We start from the raw sequence: 13,816 nt of genomic DNA on the forward strand, positions 1-13,816 counted from the left end.
ATAAAGCAGAATGTGTTGGCTTTTATTGTGGGTTCAGGAACAGCCATCAGGACCTGGAAATGCTCAGATCTGCCAGCTCTGCCAAGAAGAAAGCAGCCGAAGCAAGAAAAAGGTAACTCCAAGGATTTACACTGTCATCTCAGCTGTGTGGTGAATGTGCATTTCCTTTTATTTATATTCTTAATGAGATGGTCAAGGTGTTTTCCCAGGCAGTCTCTGAGATCGATTAGAAGCAAGGATTGTTAACACTTGCAGCTCCACTTTCCTTCATTGATGCTGAGGAGCAGTTTGTAAGGAAACAGTCAAGGCGCTCTGAACTGTTATCAGTGCAGTGAACATTCTGGTCTCACTGTTGTTGCGTACTTAAGAGATGAGGAAGCAGGTGTCATTTAGTTGTATTTTCCCCTGGTTTACCTCACCTACCAAGATTTGAACCAGAGGGCTTTGCTGGGAAGCTGGGGACAAACTGCTCCTTCCAGGCAGTGCGAGTGAGGCCAGCTTCTGGCATGCAGGGCTCTGACCTCCACTCTTGCATAGAGATGGACCAGTACCACGTTTCCAAATAGCCCCTGGAAATATCTAGGAGGAAGTAAGGGAGCACAGCAAGGTCACCTGGCTAGGGAGCTTTCAGAGTGGTGACTGGTCTGTCCAGTATATTTATATGGCTATAAAATAAATGTGCATCACTTGTGACAAAATGCTCTAGCTGCAACCGGACTGAAGCAATTAAAACTTGAATGCTTCATTTTTGGTAACTCCTACCTACCTTTACTACAAGTCTTCACCTGCTCTTTGACATAATGAGCTCCACAGTAGCCTGGTCCTGAGCACAAGGACAAGTTTCTGGTCTTCAGAGGGGGCATCTTTCTCTCGTCCAGTAGAGGATTTGAGTTAACTGAAGGTTATAGAGAGAAAACTCAAGTTTGTTTTTTTGACCTGTGTCTTTAGTATCCTGTAATTTTTCTGTACTCTTCCTCCAGAATATCTGCAAGAACTGTGGTGGTATCTTCTGTGAAGCCTGTTCAGCAAATGAGCTGCCCCTCCCGTCCAGTATTAACCCAGAGCGTGTCTGCAATCCCTGTCACAAGCAACTCATCCAGCAGTATTCCAACAGTCCCTTGTAGGAGGCAGGCTGCAGTGTGGTGAGACCATACAAATTGTTGTAGCAGGTGATTGTCTCTGGAGTTGTTCAAGGGGAATTTGAAGACGCTTACCTGTGTTGTTTGGAGGGGGAAAGCAGCTTTATGCTGTTTTAGTCAAGAGACTGCAAACAGAACACCCTGAGCTTCCCCTCTACAAAAATCTGCCAGCTCTCTGACCTGGGCTTGTGCTGAGGAGAACTGCTTGAGGAATGTCACACCAAGTGGCCGTAAGGCGTGATCAGGCAGCCTTAGGATGCTGCAAGAACAGAGCCCCCACCCAAGAAAGAACCATGTGTCTGTGTGTGCAAGGCAGAAGCGTGTCAAGTGAGGGCATGCTGCTGCTAAGCAATGACTCACTAAAAGCAAAATGAGAGCATTTTCTAATCCTCATGTCTGGCTGCACTTGAAACACCATTTCCCCTTTTCCTGCTGTCTTTGACAATCTGGCTCAACTGTGCTCCTTCAGTGCCAGGAGTCCAGGTAACAATACCAACAACAACAAAAAAAAGCATTTTCTGACTCTGTTCTTTGATCCAGTCCTCCAGCAGTAGGCTTGCTATGCAAATCATTATCAAACAAAGCTGTGAAATGATCCTTTATTTTTAGGGACTTCAGAGAGGGCTAAGATTTTAAAGGCATCTCTGACCTTCCTACTGGAGACCCTCACTGTGACTTCGTGACCACAAAATGGTGGCCAATCCAAAGAGCTACAGAACCTCTATCTTGATGTTCTGGGGGAATAGGAGTTCCAACGGTTTAGTTACAAATTTTTAGTTACAAATTACCATTGCACAGAAGGTTTAAGGCCACGTCTTCACACCTCTCTCCTTTGTGTACATAAAAAAGTGATTTTAATACAGCTGGTATTTCACTGGTTTTGCATTAGATCAAAATGAAAGTGAGATGAACTCAACAGTGCTTTTCACCTTTAAGATATCCTGATGTAAAACAGTTTTAGAAGTTTTCATACTTTGTGCTCCATCAATCTTTGTTGCTGTGGCTTCAAGGACACGTTACTCCAAAAAGTATTGGTGACTTCCTCATAAAGCACATATGCTTCACGTCAGTTTATTTGGTCTGATCCTGGAAGCCTACTTCAGTCTTCAGGGCCACAGGATGTTTTGTAAACTATAGAAAATTGATGTATTTATATGTGACAAAGGCATCTGGCTCTAAGCTACTCTCCCCTAATAAAATTTGTGTAATTCCTCAGAGGAATTCATTAGACTGGCTGGAACTGCACTAAAAAGTATATCAGAGTTGGGGTTTTTCACATGGTTGGTGCTAGAGTTAGTTTGTCCCAGAAACTTTTCTTTCCTAGTTCCTTGCAGGCCTCAGTGTATTCAGCTGTCCAAGCGCTCCACCTCCCCTCATTGCCCTTCATAGACGGAGCACTAAACAAAGGGGAGCAAGCTTCAGAGTTTTCCTTTTTCTGCCCTTTGTGGTAGTTACCTTGCTGCTATCCTTTGAAGTAGGCAAGAAATTATGAGTGGTGTTGAAATTTGAGAAGCCTAGAATTCAAGTGTGAGCAAACACTGCTTTCACGGGGTGAGATGCCATAGCTAAGGCACAAGATAACAAATTTGTAAGTTTTGTGTACACATTGGTACACTCTTAAGAGATTGCAAATTCCTGCATCCAAATCCAGAGAGACTCATTCTGCAGGAGAAAGTCTGACCCAGGCAATTTCAGTGCTGAAGGATTTAACTGGAAACCAGGCACTTACTGTGAAGTAACTTTAATGCTGGTACATCCGAGCAATTTCACAGCTCTGAAGTGACAGCTTATCTGCGACCTCTACATAACTTCCCACTGTTCAGCAGGAGTGGCTGCTGCAATTCTTGCTTGAAGTGAAGGCTAAAATGATCTTTGTGTCTTTATTCTTTATTCTGCTTATCTTTAAAGCAGAACAGTTCTCGAGCAGGTCCTTTACAGTTACAGTATGCAAACAGCCCTTTACAGAGGCAGCTGAAAATCCTTCAAAATAGGGCTCTGGTTGCTGTAATTAAAACTGGCATTTGAAAAGGTGTGAGATGATGATGTCAGCTATCTGTGTTCACACACAACTCCTTCCTGATTTCTTTGACTCAGTGAAGGGCTCTGCTTTTAAGTACTGGTTGTTGTGCTTTATGATGCTGCAAATGTTCAAGGCACATTTACTCACATACTGGTGGTAATGCTGAATTTTTGGGTTTATACCTGGACATTTGGACTGGGGGGAGCAGATAGCAGTTTTTCTGATATTAATTTTGTTCCACATGTAGTAATAAAAACTTTCTCATCTGGCTCCTGTGTCCTGAGTGGTCTTTCCCTTCTGCTTTGGCTATGGCTATGAAAGTATTTCAAAACCAGTAGCAGATGCCAACAAAGAAATTAAAGATACATGGCAGCAGGAACGAGGAATAAGCTATGTTCGCTGCCTTCTGTGTATTGGGATCTTAGACCACTTGATTGTTGTTAGTTGTCCACACTGGTGTTGTTAATACTTTGTTAGCACTGTGCAGCTTAAGACTAGAACTGCTTTGTCCCGCAGTATTTGCCATTCCTCCAAAACAGCTTTTTCTACCTTTGTGACAGACAGTCTTTCTATGATGTATCAACACGCTTTATTACATGCTGTTACATAAATCCAAATGGTATTTTATACAGCTTATCCTTGTAATTGAGCAGCAACTCCATCTTTGCTTGTACCCTAGGAATGCGTTCACTTTGACCTATGAAGAAAGTGGGGGGAAAAAAAGAGAGAAACCATCACTACTTCATTGCAGCTTATTATTCTCTTTTTCTGAAAATGCACCACTGCATTTTATTTCAAAGTATTGCTGCCAATACTGCAATTGTAGAATTTAGCATTTTTCAAAAAATGTCACCCAAAAGGATAAGATGCAAACAGCCTGTGAGAGAGAACTGCCACGTGCAGCTGAAGTAAGTCATACACAGAGGGGAGCCAGAAGCAGTTCTGGGTGCTACTCCTCTACTTCCGTGCTAGAGACTGCAGCCACATCAGAAATTCTAACAGGTGAAAACTAGCACAGCTGCAAGGGGAAGAGGAAAATGCAAGTAGAAAAAGCATTCTGGCACATTCCAGCAGGCCTCAGCTGTGCCAGGGTGAGTCCCAGGGAGGTGGTGTGGTGACTGTGTAGTGCAGCAACCTCTGCCAGCTCTGGCTGTCACCTCAGACATGCACTGCTACCCCTCTGCCACAAAAAGTTGTTTTCGGGTAGTCTGAATGCACAGGCCTGTGTGCCTAGGCTTGATGCCTCACCTCAGATTAGCTGTGATGATCAGCTTAAGCCACTTGCTCTAATTAACAGCCCAGATGCTATTTGAAATTCAAAGTATGAAGTATACTAACAATGAAAAAGGAACAATTGAAAAGAAGGATGCACTCACCAAATCTGAGATCTCGCCGCTGTCACTAGTGGTGTCCTGCAGCCTTTGGATGTTCCTTTGGGAATACTTCAACAGCACCAAACTCTAGGGAACAACATGGGAAAGGTATTTTGCAATCAGAGACTTGCAGATAGGATAATCTGGAAATCTGGTTTTCAAACAATCCTGCTGCATAGGGTACTACCAGTAGCTAGACAAGAACGGCCAAAGTACCTGAGGATCTACGTCTTGGAGTTGTGGAACTCCTTTCCTCTTTACTTACGCAGCTGTGCCCTCTCCTTAGCCATTGCAGCAACTGCGTCATCATAGCTCTCAAAATGCACGTCAGCTTCGCCTGTGGCAACTCCATCGGAGTTGTATTCTAATAGGATCCTTCTGGGCCTCAGAGGAGCAAAAAACTGAAAAGAAGGAAAAACAGGGATCCAAAAGGTGAATGTAGTGAGAAAGAATCAAGAAGAAAACACTCCATTACCAGAAAACCTCATGTTTTTGCTCATAACCCACATCCAGCCATGGGAACTGAGCACATGAGAAACACAAGACTCCCTCCCCTTCCAGGTGAAGTCGATGCACAGCCAACAACTAAATTTGATGCATACTTTTACTGCTACTTACATCTATTATGTCTTGGGCGCTAACTTGTGTAGGAAAGCCCCTCACGTGGACGGTGCGTAGTGATGATAAGATGCTCCCGGATTGCGAAGAAGGCCCTGAGCTTTCTGCTGCTTCGCTAGCCACTTCTGTGGAAGGGAGGAGAAACATCATTAACACCTACAATTATCGCTTTCCTTACATGAAGGTTGTGACAGCAGGGTCGTGCTCTCAGCAGCAGACAGTGATGGTGCCTCAAAGAACACACGCATGCTACAGGGCCAGGCTCACCCTTCTCTCTTTCGGCACTGGAGCCTCTGGTGGAATCCGACTCCCTTTCTTCCACAGTGGATCCAAGCTCTCTTCTCAGTCTTATCATCTCCTTGCGAAGAGACAAATGCCTCTGCATTTCACGCTTTGTACTTATATATACTTCTATATATCTAGGATTACAAGGAAACAATTACATGGCACTCCCTGTACTTCCACAAAGAACTCAGGCATTTGAAACAGTACAGTTACTGTGCACAATGTTCTCCTGTCTCAGCTCTGCTCACATATTTTCTGTGAGAGCCACAGATGGTGTGCAGTTACAATTTGGGGTTAACTGGCAAGCAGTAGTTTTGAAGAACTTATTTAGATTGTACAGTAACGTCTATGAAATTGATTTTCAATGTGTAATGAGGCACTCAATCTCATGTATAAACCCACATGCTGTGAGCCAGTTTGTTCTGACAAGATCTTTAGTGACTGGTGTTACATGAAATTCTTTCAGGAGTTAACATCAATGGCTTACATGTCAAAGCTATGTTTTGCTGCAGAAATGCAGCACTACTTAAAGACATTCTCTTTCCTGCAGTAGCATGCAGCCTTTTGAACAGCCTTATAAAGGAGTTTCTTTTCCCCCAATGTACTTCTGCAAACTGCTTATCCTGATCACTCCAACTTTCAGTTAAAATAAATAAATAAATAAATAAAAATCTATATATATCTATATGACTCAATCCCAAAGCAGACTAACTAAGCAAGCAGATACACAAGATGCATAGGACCATACTAAATACTTCAGGGGAGCCTAAGATTTTACTGCTATGAAATTGGTAGGATGAAATGTAATAAGGTGTGCATAAAAGTTGCAGGAGAAATACACCAAGATGTAATGCAATGTTATGGAAATCTAGCAAAATCCCACTTATGCTGCAGAAAGAAGTAGTTGGAAAAAAGCATCCTATTCCCAAATTTAAGTATAAAGTATTATATATATAAAGTATTAAGTATAAAGTTGCACTTCTGTCTCTAGCCATCTATGCCAGAGCCCCTTACTCAGACCCTCCAATGTTTCAGAGCTGGCAACAGTACCAGCTGGGCCTCACATAGGTTTAACTATTCGGTGTTTAGTCAGACATTTCCACAGAACAGAAGAAATAATGCCACGGAGAAGGGGGGAATGTGGCTATCCATATTTCCTCTCTTCTCAGCAAGAGCAGACACAGTAAAGGAAATAATCTCATGTACAGCCTGACTGAGCTCACAGCTCAGCATCCCTGCACCAGGGCTCAGCACAAATAACTTTTCTGGACAAATGACAAAAAATGTTGGCAGCAGTTTTGGAAACTTTGGAAATAGTTTCTTCAGTAGTTACTCAGGTATATGAAGCTGGGTAGGTGAGTCAATTAAAGCCTTGTTCCATGTTCCATCACAACAAAAAAGAAAATAATGGCAAAATGTGAATTAATTAATCCCTATTGGAGGGTAGGAAAATATGTCAGGTCACTGAATTACTGGGTACACCTGCAGAGCAGTGGCTTAACATGGGCAGGGGGACAAACACAAAGAAAAACTAAATCTGAGTATGAGATAACAGGCAAAGCAGCTGATATTATGCTGAGAGGCAAGCTATAAGTCACACCGCATGCTTTATACCAAGTTCTTCTACCCTCTAAACCATAGCAAAGCACCTACCTATTCTCCATGTACTCCTTATGCCTTAGTAGGGCTTTAGCTACCATTTCCGGAGCTGCAAACTGCACATAAGCTTCTCCAGTTTTTCTTTCTCCCCGATAAACAAAAGTTATGTCAGTTATCCGCAAACCTATTAGCAGGATGGGGAGAAGAAGGCATTTACATTGTTAGGAACTTGTGCTATGGCTTAGAAAGACATCTGTCTATCTCTTCCCTAACTCCTTGTTTGGGCAAATGAACGTAGCAGCTCCTAATCCTGAAATAACTTCCCATCAGCCAAAATATATATGTATTTTTAACTTTTCAAAAAATTCCAAATTATTTTATGTTAGCTTTCGCAGAAGCCTTAATTGCCAGTGACAGCTCTGCAACAGATTGATTTAAACATTATGTGACCGTTGGTGATCAATTAAAAAAACTACAGCCAGTGACCTTCACATTTGGCATCATATTGGCTGTCATTGAACCTTAGTGCTGGAGAACTGTGGCCATGCCCACCGGCAGTAGGAGAAACACCAGAAGGAATCATAGAATCATAGAATCATAGAATCACCCGGGTTGGAAGGGACCCCAAGGATCATGTAGTTCCAACCCCCCTGCCTAGCAGGGCCACCAAACATCCACATTCAGATCAGGTTGCCCAGGACCCCGTCCAACCTGGCCTTAAACACGTCCAAGGACGGGGCATCCACAACCTCCCTGGGCAGCCCGTTCCAGGGCCTAACCACTCTCCTAGTAAAGAACTTCCCCCTAACATCTAACCTAAATCTTCCCTCCTTCAACTTAAAACCATTTCCCCTAGTCCTGCTGTTGTCAGCCCTTTTGAAGAGTTTACTCCCCTCCTGGGTGTAGGTTCCCTTCAGGTATTGATAGGCTGCAATGAGGTCACCCCGCAGCCTTCTCTTCTCCAGGCTGAACAAGCCCAACTCCCTCAGCCTGTTTACTCTACAACCTGATCTCCTGAGAAATGCTGATTATTTCTGCAAACACCAGGAAAGCTTCTTTTCTATTAAGTATATGCAGAAATCAGCTGACTTGCTTCAGCCCTAAGGGCAGGGAACACACATTCTACTCAAGAGCTGCTTGGCTGAGCAGTTCTGCAACAACTAAGCTAGAAGTGGCACAGGCTGCCCAGAGAGGTGGTGGTAGCCCTGTTCCTGGAAACACCCAAGGTCAGGCTGGACAAGGCTCTAAGCATCATGATGTGGTTTAGGTATCTCTGTTCCTTGCCGAGGGTTGGACTTGATGGCCTTTAAAAGTCTCTTCCAACTCATGATTCTATGATTCTAACTATTCACATAAACAAGCCATTATTTAAAAAACCAAACTGTAAAAACCCACTAAACTTAGCTACTAGAGTTTTAACGTTACCATACATTATCTGTTATGATAATATTGCAAAGCCCTACGCTGCACTCTCTTGTCCTGAAGATACCTGGGGCTCTTCCATCTGAAGAGAAGATGGGGGGAATCTCATCACTGTTTACAAATATCTAAAGTGGAGTCAAGCTGATGGCAGGTTCTTTTTGGCAGTGAGCAGCAACAGAACAAGGGGCAATGGGCAGAAAATGGGCAACAGGGAGTTCCATATTAACACAACAAAGAACTTTACTGTGAGAGTGATGGAATACTGGAACAGCTGCTCAGAGAGGTAGTAGAGTCTCCTTCGGAGATACTCAAGACCTGACTGGATGCCTTCCTGTGTGACCTGCTGTAGGGAACTGCTTTAGCAGGGGTTGACTCAGTGATCTCTAGTATTCCTTTCCAACCACTACAATTCTGTGATTCTGTCCTTTAACAGGCATATATCTTTCTTTCTGGCAATTTCTGTACAATTAGCAATCTCAATGCAAAAAAACCCTGAATTTAGATTCCTCCCTTTATTTTTTTTTCCCCCTAAATGAGTGGTGCAAATACTGACATTAAGACAGACGTCCAGAAAGTCAAAGGCAGCCAATGATCTTCGAGCCAAAAGCTTGTTCAGAAAGCTTTAGTTGCTTCTAACAGCAGGAGGATAGCAGTTTGTGATGCTACTTAAAGTGTTCATGGCTGCAGCTCTCAGGGGAACGACTGCTAAGCTAAACATGAACTCAGAGCACAAAACACCTCATAAACAGAGAGCAAAAATTAGTTTGATTTACCTGCAAAAAAATCTGCAATGTCATCCTCTGTGGAGTCGAACGGAAGGCCTCTGAGCAGTACGACTCCATCGCTCATGACTTGCGACTCATACCGCAGGCTCTGCAGTAAGCCATCTACATCTTTATCATGAATTTCATGGACTGCAAGGCACAAAACATGTTTTCCTTCATGGTACAGAGAAGGTAGCTCCGCATTCACTTTCTTCTAAGGCATCACTCCTTCCCCCCTCACACATGCACAACTTCATCTTCTTTCCCCACACTGCTCCCATATAACTCAATGGTTCCCCACATCACAAGTGACTTTGCTATTCCCACACAGCTCACAAAGCTTTGACTTCGCAGTGCCTTGTTTGCCAATTTTTGCTCCCCACTGTCCCCCTGGTACCAGCCTGTTCCTGTAGTCAAGCAGTTCCAACTATCATGTTTTCTTTCCATTTAACTTGTGCTGCTCAAACTCACCTTTTACGTAACGTGTGCCCATGTATCTCAAGTTCTTTTCTAGTGCTTTCTGGACATCTGCTTTTGACTCAAGCTCGATCAAGGCATCTCCCCTGCGCCTCCCATCCCTGTTTAGGAGGAAGTGTATGCCATTCTCACCATTCCGAATCTTACAGCCTGGAAATGGGGGAACACAGGACAGAGATATGTGCAGCTGTGTCAAGCACGGGGAGCTTTTGATCCCAGACTAAACATTTGAGTTCTGCACAAAGCTGTTCCCCTCCCCTAAGCGCATGCTGAGAAACTCACGTTTCTACCCTGAACTCTAACACACAGTGCTTTTCACAAAGAGAGGGGTCTGGCGTCCCTTAGGGACATGGCTTAGCGGGCAATGTTGGTGGTGGACCGATGATTAGCTAGGTGATCTTAGAGGTCATTTCCAGCCTTCATGGTTCCCCGGTTCTATGACTCGCACCTTCCACTGCTGTGTAAATGGACGATGCAGGCCCTTATATTATTTTCTTTCCGTTAACTAACTGTTAGCTAATCGTTACGTTTTGTAAGAGCACAGTGAACCGTTACGGAGGCCAAGCAGCTCCCTTACTATCAAAGAAGGCCATCATCTCCTTCTTAGTACACGCGAAGGGGAAGCCATGAGCCCTGATGAGAAACACGGAGTCCTCGAACTCTTCCTTGGGAGGCTCTGGGTCCTGCTCCGCGAGCTGCCCTTCCTGTGTCGGCGAGTCGATAACCTGCCAATCGAGAGCCATCAGCGGAAAAGCGGGAAGTCGCGCGGCCGTCCCCCGCGGCCTCCGCCACAGCGCCCCTCGGCCCGCCGCCATCTTGGGCCCCTACCTGGCTGTAGCGGCGCGCGGCGGCGAGGAGCGGGGCCGCGGCCTGAGACGCTCCCGGCCCGAGGGAGGCGGCGGCGCTGAGGAGGCGGCGGCGGGCGGGCGGCGGGCGCAGGCAGGAGGGCAGCGGCCACGGGCGGCGGCCCAGCAGCAACGCGGCTACGCCGCGGCGAGCGACGGCGGCGGCCATGATCGGCGGGCGGAGAGGTAAGCGCAGCTCCGCCTCCCCTTCCCAGGAAGCTCCGGCAGGGGAGGGCGGGAAGCGACTGGCCCGGGCGGGCGGCCTGAGGTGCAGGGGGGAGAGCGTTGTGGCTTTGGGGGTGGTGGGTCGTTCCGTAGTGCTGCCGTCCCGCTAATTTCCCTTCTGTGTTTTTTGTCTGTGTTTCAAAACCGTAAACTTACTCTAAGTGATATCGCTGTTTCCAGCCGTTGCTTTTATAAACTGTTTATGTCACAGACTCTATAGGACAGGCGTTGCCGTGATATTAGGATATGCTCACCTGACAATAGCGTTCCATCTGGACACAGCCTAGTGAGCCGCACCTCGAGTGCTGAGCTCAGTTGCGGGCCCCTCACTACATGAAAGACATCGGGCCTGCAGTGTGTCCAGAGAAGGGCAACAGTGTGTCTGGAGCACAAGTCTTATGGGAGCAGCTGAGGGAGCTGGGGTTGTTCAGCCTGGAGAAGAGGAAGCTCAGGGGAGACCTTATGGCTCTCTGCAATTGCCTGAAAGGAGGCTGTGGTGAGGTGGGGGTTGGACTCTTCTCCTGGGTAACAGTGATAGGACAAGCAGGAATGGCCTTACATTGAGCCTGGAGTGGTTTTAGTTGGGTATTAGGAAAAAATTCTCTGGAAGAGTAGCGATGCAGTGGCACAGGCTGCGCAGGGAGATGGTGTAGTCACCATCCCTGGAGGTGTTCAGGAAATGCAGAGATGTGGCACTGAGGAAAGTGGGCATGGTGGAGGTGGGCTGGGGTTGGACTGGATGGTCTTAGTGGTCTTGTGGTCTTTTCCAACCTTCATGATACTATGATTCCCAGTATTTTTTGAGTTTTCAATGTGAATTGCATGCACGTTTTCAAAGGAGCATTGAACTCAATTTTAAAGTGGTTCATCTTCATGTGTTTTTTTTTTTTCAAGTTTTAAACGTCAGGTTTATCTTTAAAGTTTTTAAATAAGCAGACTCCATAGGTACCAAAAAAAAAATTAGGTAATTAGTAATTTCTCTCCAACATCTACCTTTTCTTAGCTGTCATAGAATCATAGAATCTTTAAGGTTGAAAAAGACCTCTAACTCCCAGCCCATCCCCACCATGCCCACTGACTATGTCCCGCAAAGCCACATCTCCACAATTCTTGAACACCTCTAGGAATGCTGACACCACCAGCTCCCTGCGCAGCCTGTGGCACTGCATCACCCCTCTTTCCTACAGGAAGTACCTCCTAATACCCAACTTGAACCTCCCCTGGCACAACTTAAGGCCATTACTTCTTGTCCTATTGCTGTTATCTGGGAGAAGAGGCCAACCCCGACCTTACCTCAGCCTCCTTTCAGATCACTTTACAGGCCCCTGAGCATCCTCTCTTCCAGACTGAACTGTAAGCTGTCACAGAATAAGCAGATTCTTGAATCCCGCAGGTCAAGGGAGCGCTGCATGTGTTCCTCTTTTATGCACATGAATTGTTCTTGAAGGTTTAGGGTTCAAGCAAGGTGTAAGGCAGATTCTCCTTACCAGACAGAAGTCTTCTGACCAGTTTGCCTCCAGTGCACCTTCATCCCAAGTTCAGTGACAACCAGCACACCACTCCGTCCTGTAGCCTGTCAGTATTTGCCAGTCACCTTTAGAGGGCACCGCTCTGCCGGGCATCTGTCAACACTGAAGTTTCCAGAGCATCTCTGGGCTTCTTGGCTGGTGTGAGGGGGGAGAAGTTTTGAATTTATCGCTAGGATCTGAAGAAAAAAAAAAATCATCCTAAGGCAACAGAACTTGCATTCTTCACTCTTCAGTGCTGATGTTGAATGAAGCCTACCTAGCCGAGTAAATCAGTTGTGCTAAGTGTAAAGGGACTGAAAAGATGCCCCTAGCATGCTGTTGACCATGAAGTTAGTGTATACAAGCTATTCTCTTGTTTGATCATAGGAAAAAAGAAAACACTCTAAGTACATCCTAAACTTATTTTGTATTGGGATGCTGGGTTATTGGGTTACTGCACAATCTGTCATTGAAAAAAATTATATTCTGTGTGATATATTCTGGAACTATTCCTTGAAGTTACTCTAGCATCAGGCCTCTCTTCACTCTCCATGGAAAGCCCTATAACACAATTGTGTGTGTGCAACGCTATCAGCATTCAGAAGGAGATAAGCTGGGCCTGATGAAACCTAAAGAATATATTTTGTGCAGAGAAGGTAAACTAAGATGAAGCCCCTGCAAATGGTGTCTGTGCCACAAATGCTGTTGAGATTTGTAGGGATGATCCTCCACAAATCGCTGGTTTCTATGAAGGTTGTGGCAGGCGTGGCATCTGAGTGCTGTAATGGCGCTGAAGGCAACAGCGTACCATGTTTATTCCTCTTTCTACTTCCAGCAGCAACAAAGGTTCAGGAATGTGGTGACCACTGTATAATACCTTGCAGTTCCTGTTATTCTTTCATGCGCTGCTTTTTATTTTATTTTTATTTTTAGAGAACAGTGACCTGTCCAGATCACAGGTTCAGTGTGATATTTATACTTCAACGCTTTGCTGCATTTCTATTGCTATCCTCTAGAGATTGCCTGTACGCAAATTAAATCCCTTACCTCAATGCACAGTCAAGTACCTAATTTGAAAAATTGTCAGACCTATAGGTTTAATCTAGAATGTGGAGAGAATACTTGTAGAGCTCAGTATTTATTTATATTTCAAACTGAAATTCTGTTCTTATTCAAACTTTTGTTCATCTTGAGTGTTCTGCATTTACTGAGCTGTGTTATAATCTCTGCTACAAAAGCTGAGAACTCTGGTTCGGGACCAAAGCTCTTTCTCAGCTTGAGGGCCTTTTCAGAGCAATTCTTTCAGCCCTACAGTACAATGCATAAACCAAAATGACAGCTGCCGGGGTTTGGGTACATTCACTGCGCCTTTGCTGGAGCCACTGAGCAGCTCAGCCCTTATGTAAGGCTGCAGCACTGCCAGTCCGTGTGCTTCATGGCCCGTAGCCATCATGAGCAGACCGATGCTAATCTCAGACATCAAAAGTACACATTATGTAACCGTTTCTCCTGACAGCCACCCAGGCAAAGTGTTTCCTACT

General features: G+C 45.1%; 2 protein-coding genes across 10 annotated transcripts in view; one reads left to right on the forward strand and one right to left on the reverse strand.

Moving 5' to 3' along the window:
- The window catches only part of RUFY3 (RUN and FYVE domain containing 3), a 54,273-nt gene extending 52,415 nt beyond the window's left edge, over positions 1 to 1,858 (forward strand). For 8 of the 9 annotated variants that reach the window (XM_048943497.1, XM_048943500.1, XM_048943496.1 and 5 more), the window contains 2 exons: positions 38 to 112; positions 981 to 1,124. In XM_048943497.1, coding sequence (XP_048799454.1) covers positions 38 to 112; positions 981 to 1,124 — 219 coding nt within the window. Of the gene's footprint in view, positions 1 to 37; positions 113 to 980; positions 1,170 to 1,748 lie in introns of those variants that run through there. The other variant, XM_048943493.1, reaches the window with a different exon arrangement.
- A 1,884-nt stretch (positions 1,859 to 3,742) lies between these two features.
- GRSF1 (G-rich RNA sequence binding factor 1) lies at positions 3,743 to 10,717 on the reverse strand. Its single transcript, XM_048943506.1, has 10 exons — positions 10,526 to 10,717; positions 10,275 to 10,422; positions 9,692 to 9,847; positions 9,230 to 9,370; positions 7,089 to 7,218; positions 5,418 to 5,569; positions 5,151 to 5,275; positions 4,798 to 4,933; positions 4,536 to 4,619; positions 3,743 to 3,856 (listed from the first exon to the last, which is right to left on the reverse strand). The coding sequence occupies exons 1-9, from the start codon at positions 10,709 to 10,711 to the stop codon at positions 4,561 to 4,563; spliced, it is 1,233 nt and encodes a 410-aa protein (XP_048799463.1). The 5' UTR covers positions 10,712 to 10,717; the 3' UTR covers positions 3,743 to 3,856; positions 4,536 to 4,560.
- Positions 10,718 to 13,816: the final 3,099 nt, after the last annotated feature.

The sequence above is a fragment of the Lagopus muta genome, chromosome 4 (assembly GCF_023343835.1).
Source record: "Lagopus muta isolate bLagMut1 chromosome 4, bLagMut1 primary, whole genome shotgun sequence".
In the NCBI taxonomy this organism is placed as follows: Eukaryota; Metazoa; Chordata; class Aves; order Galliformes; family Phasianidae; genus Lagopus; species Lagopus muta.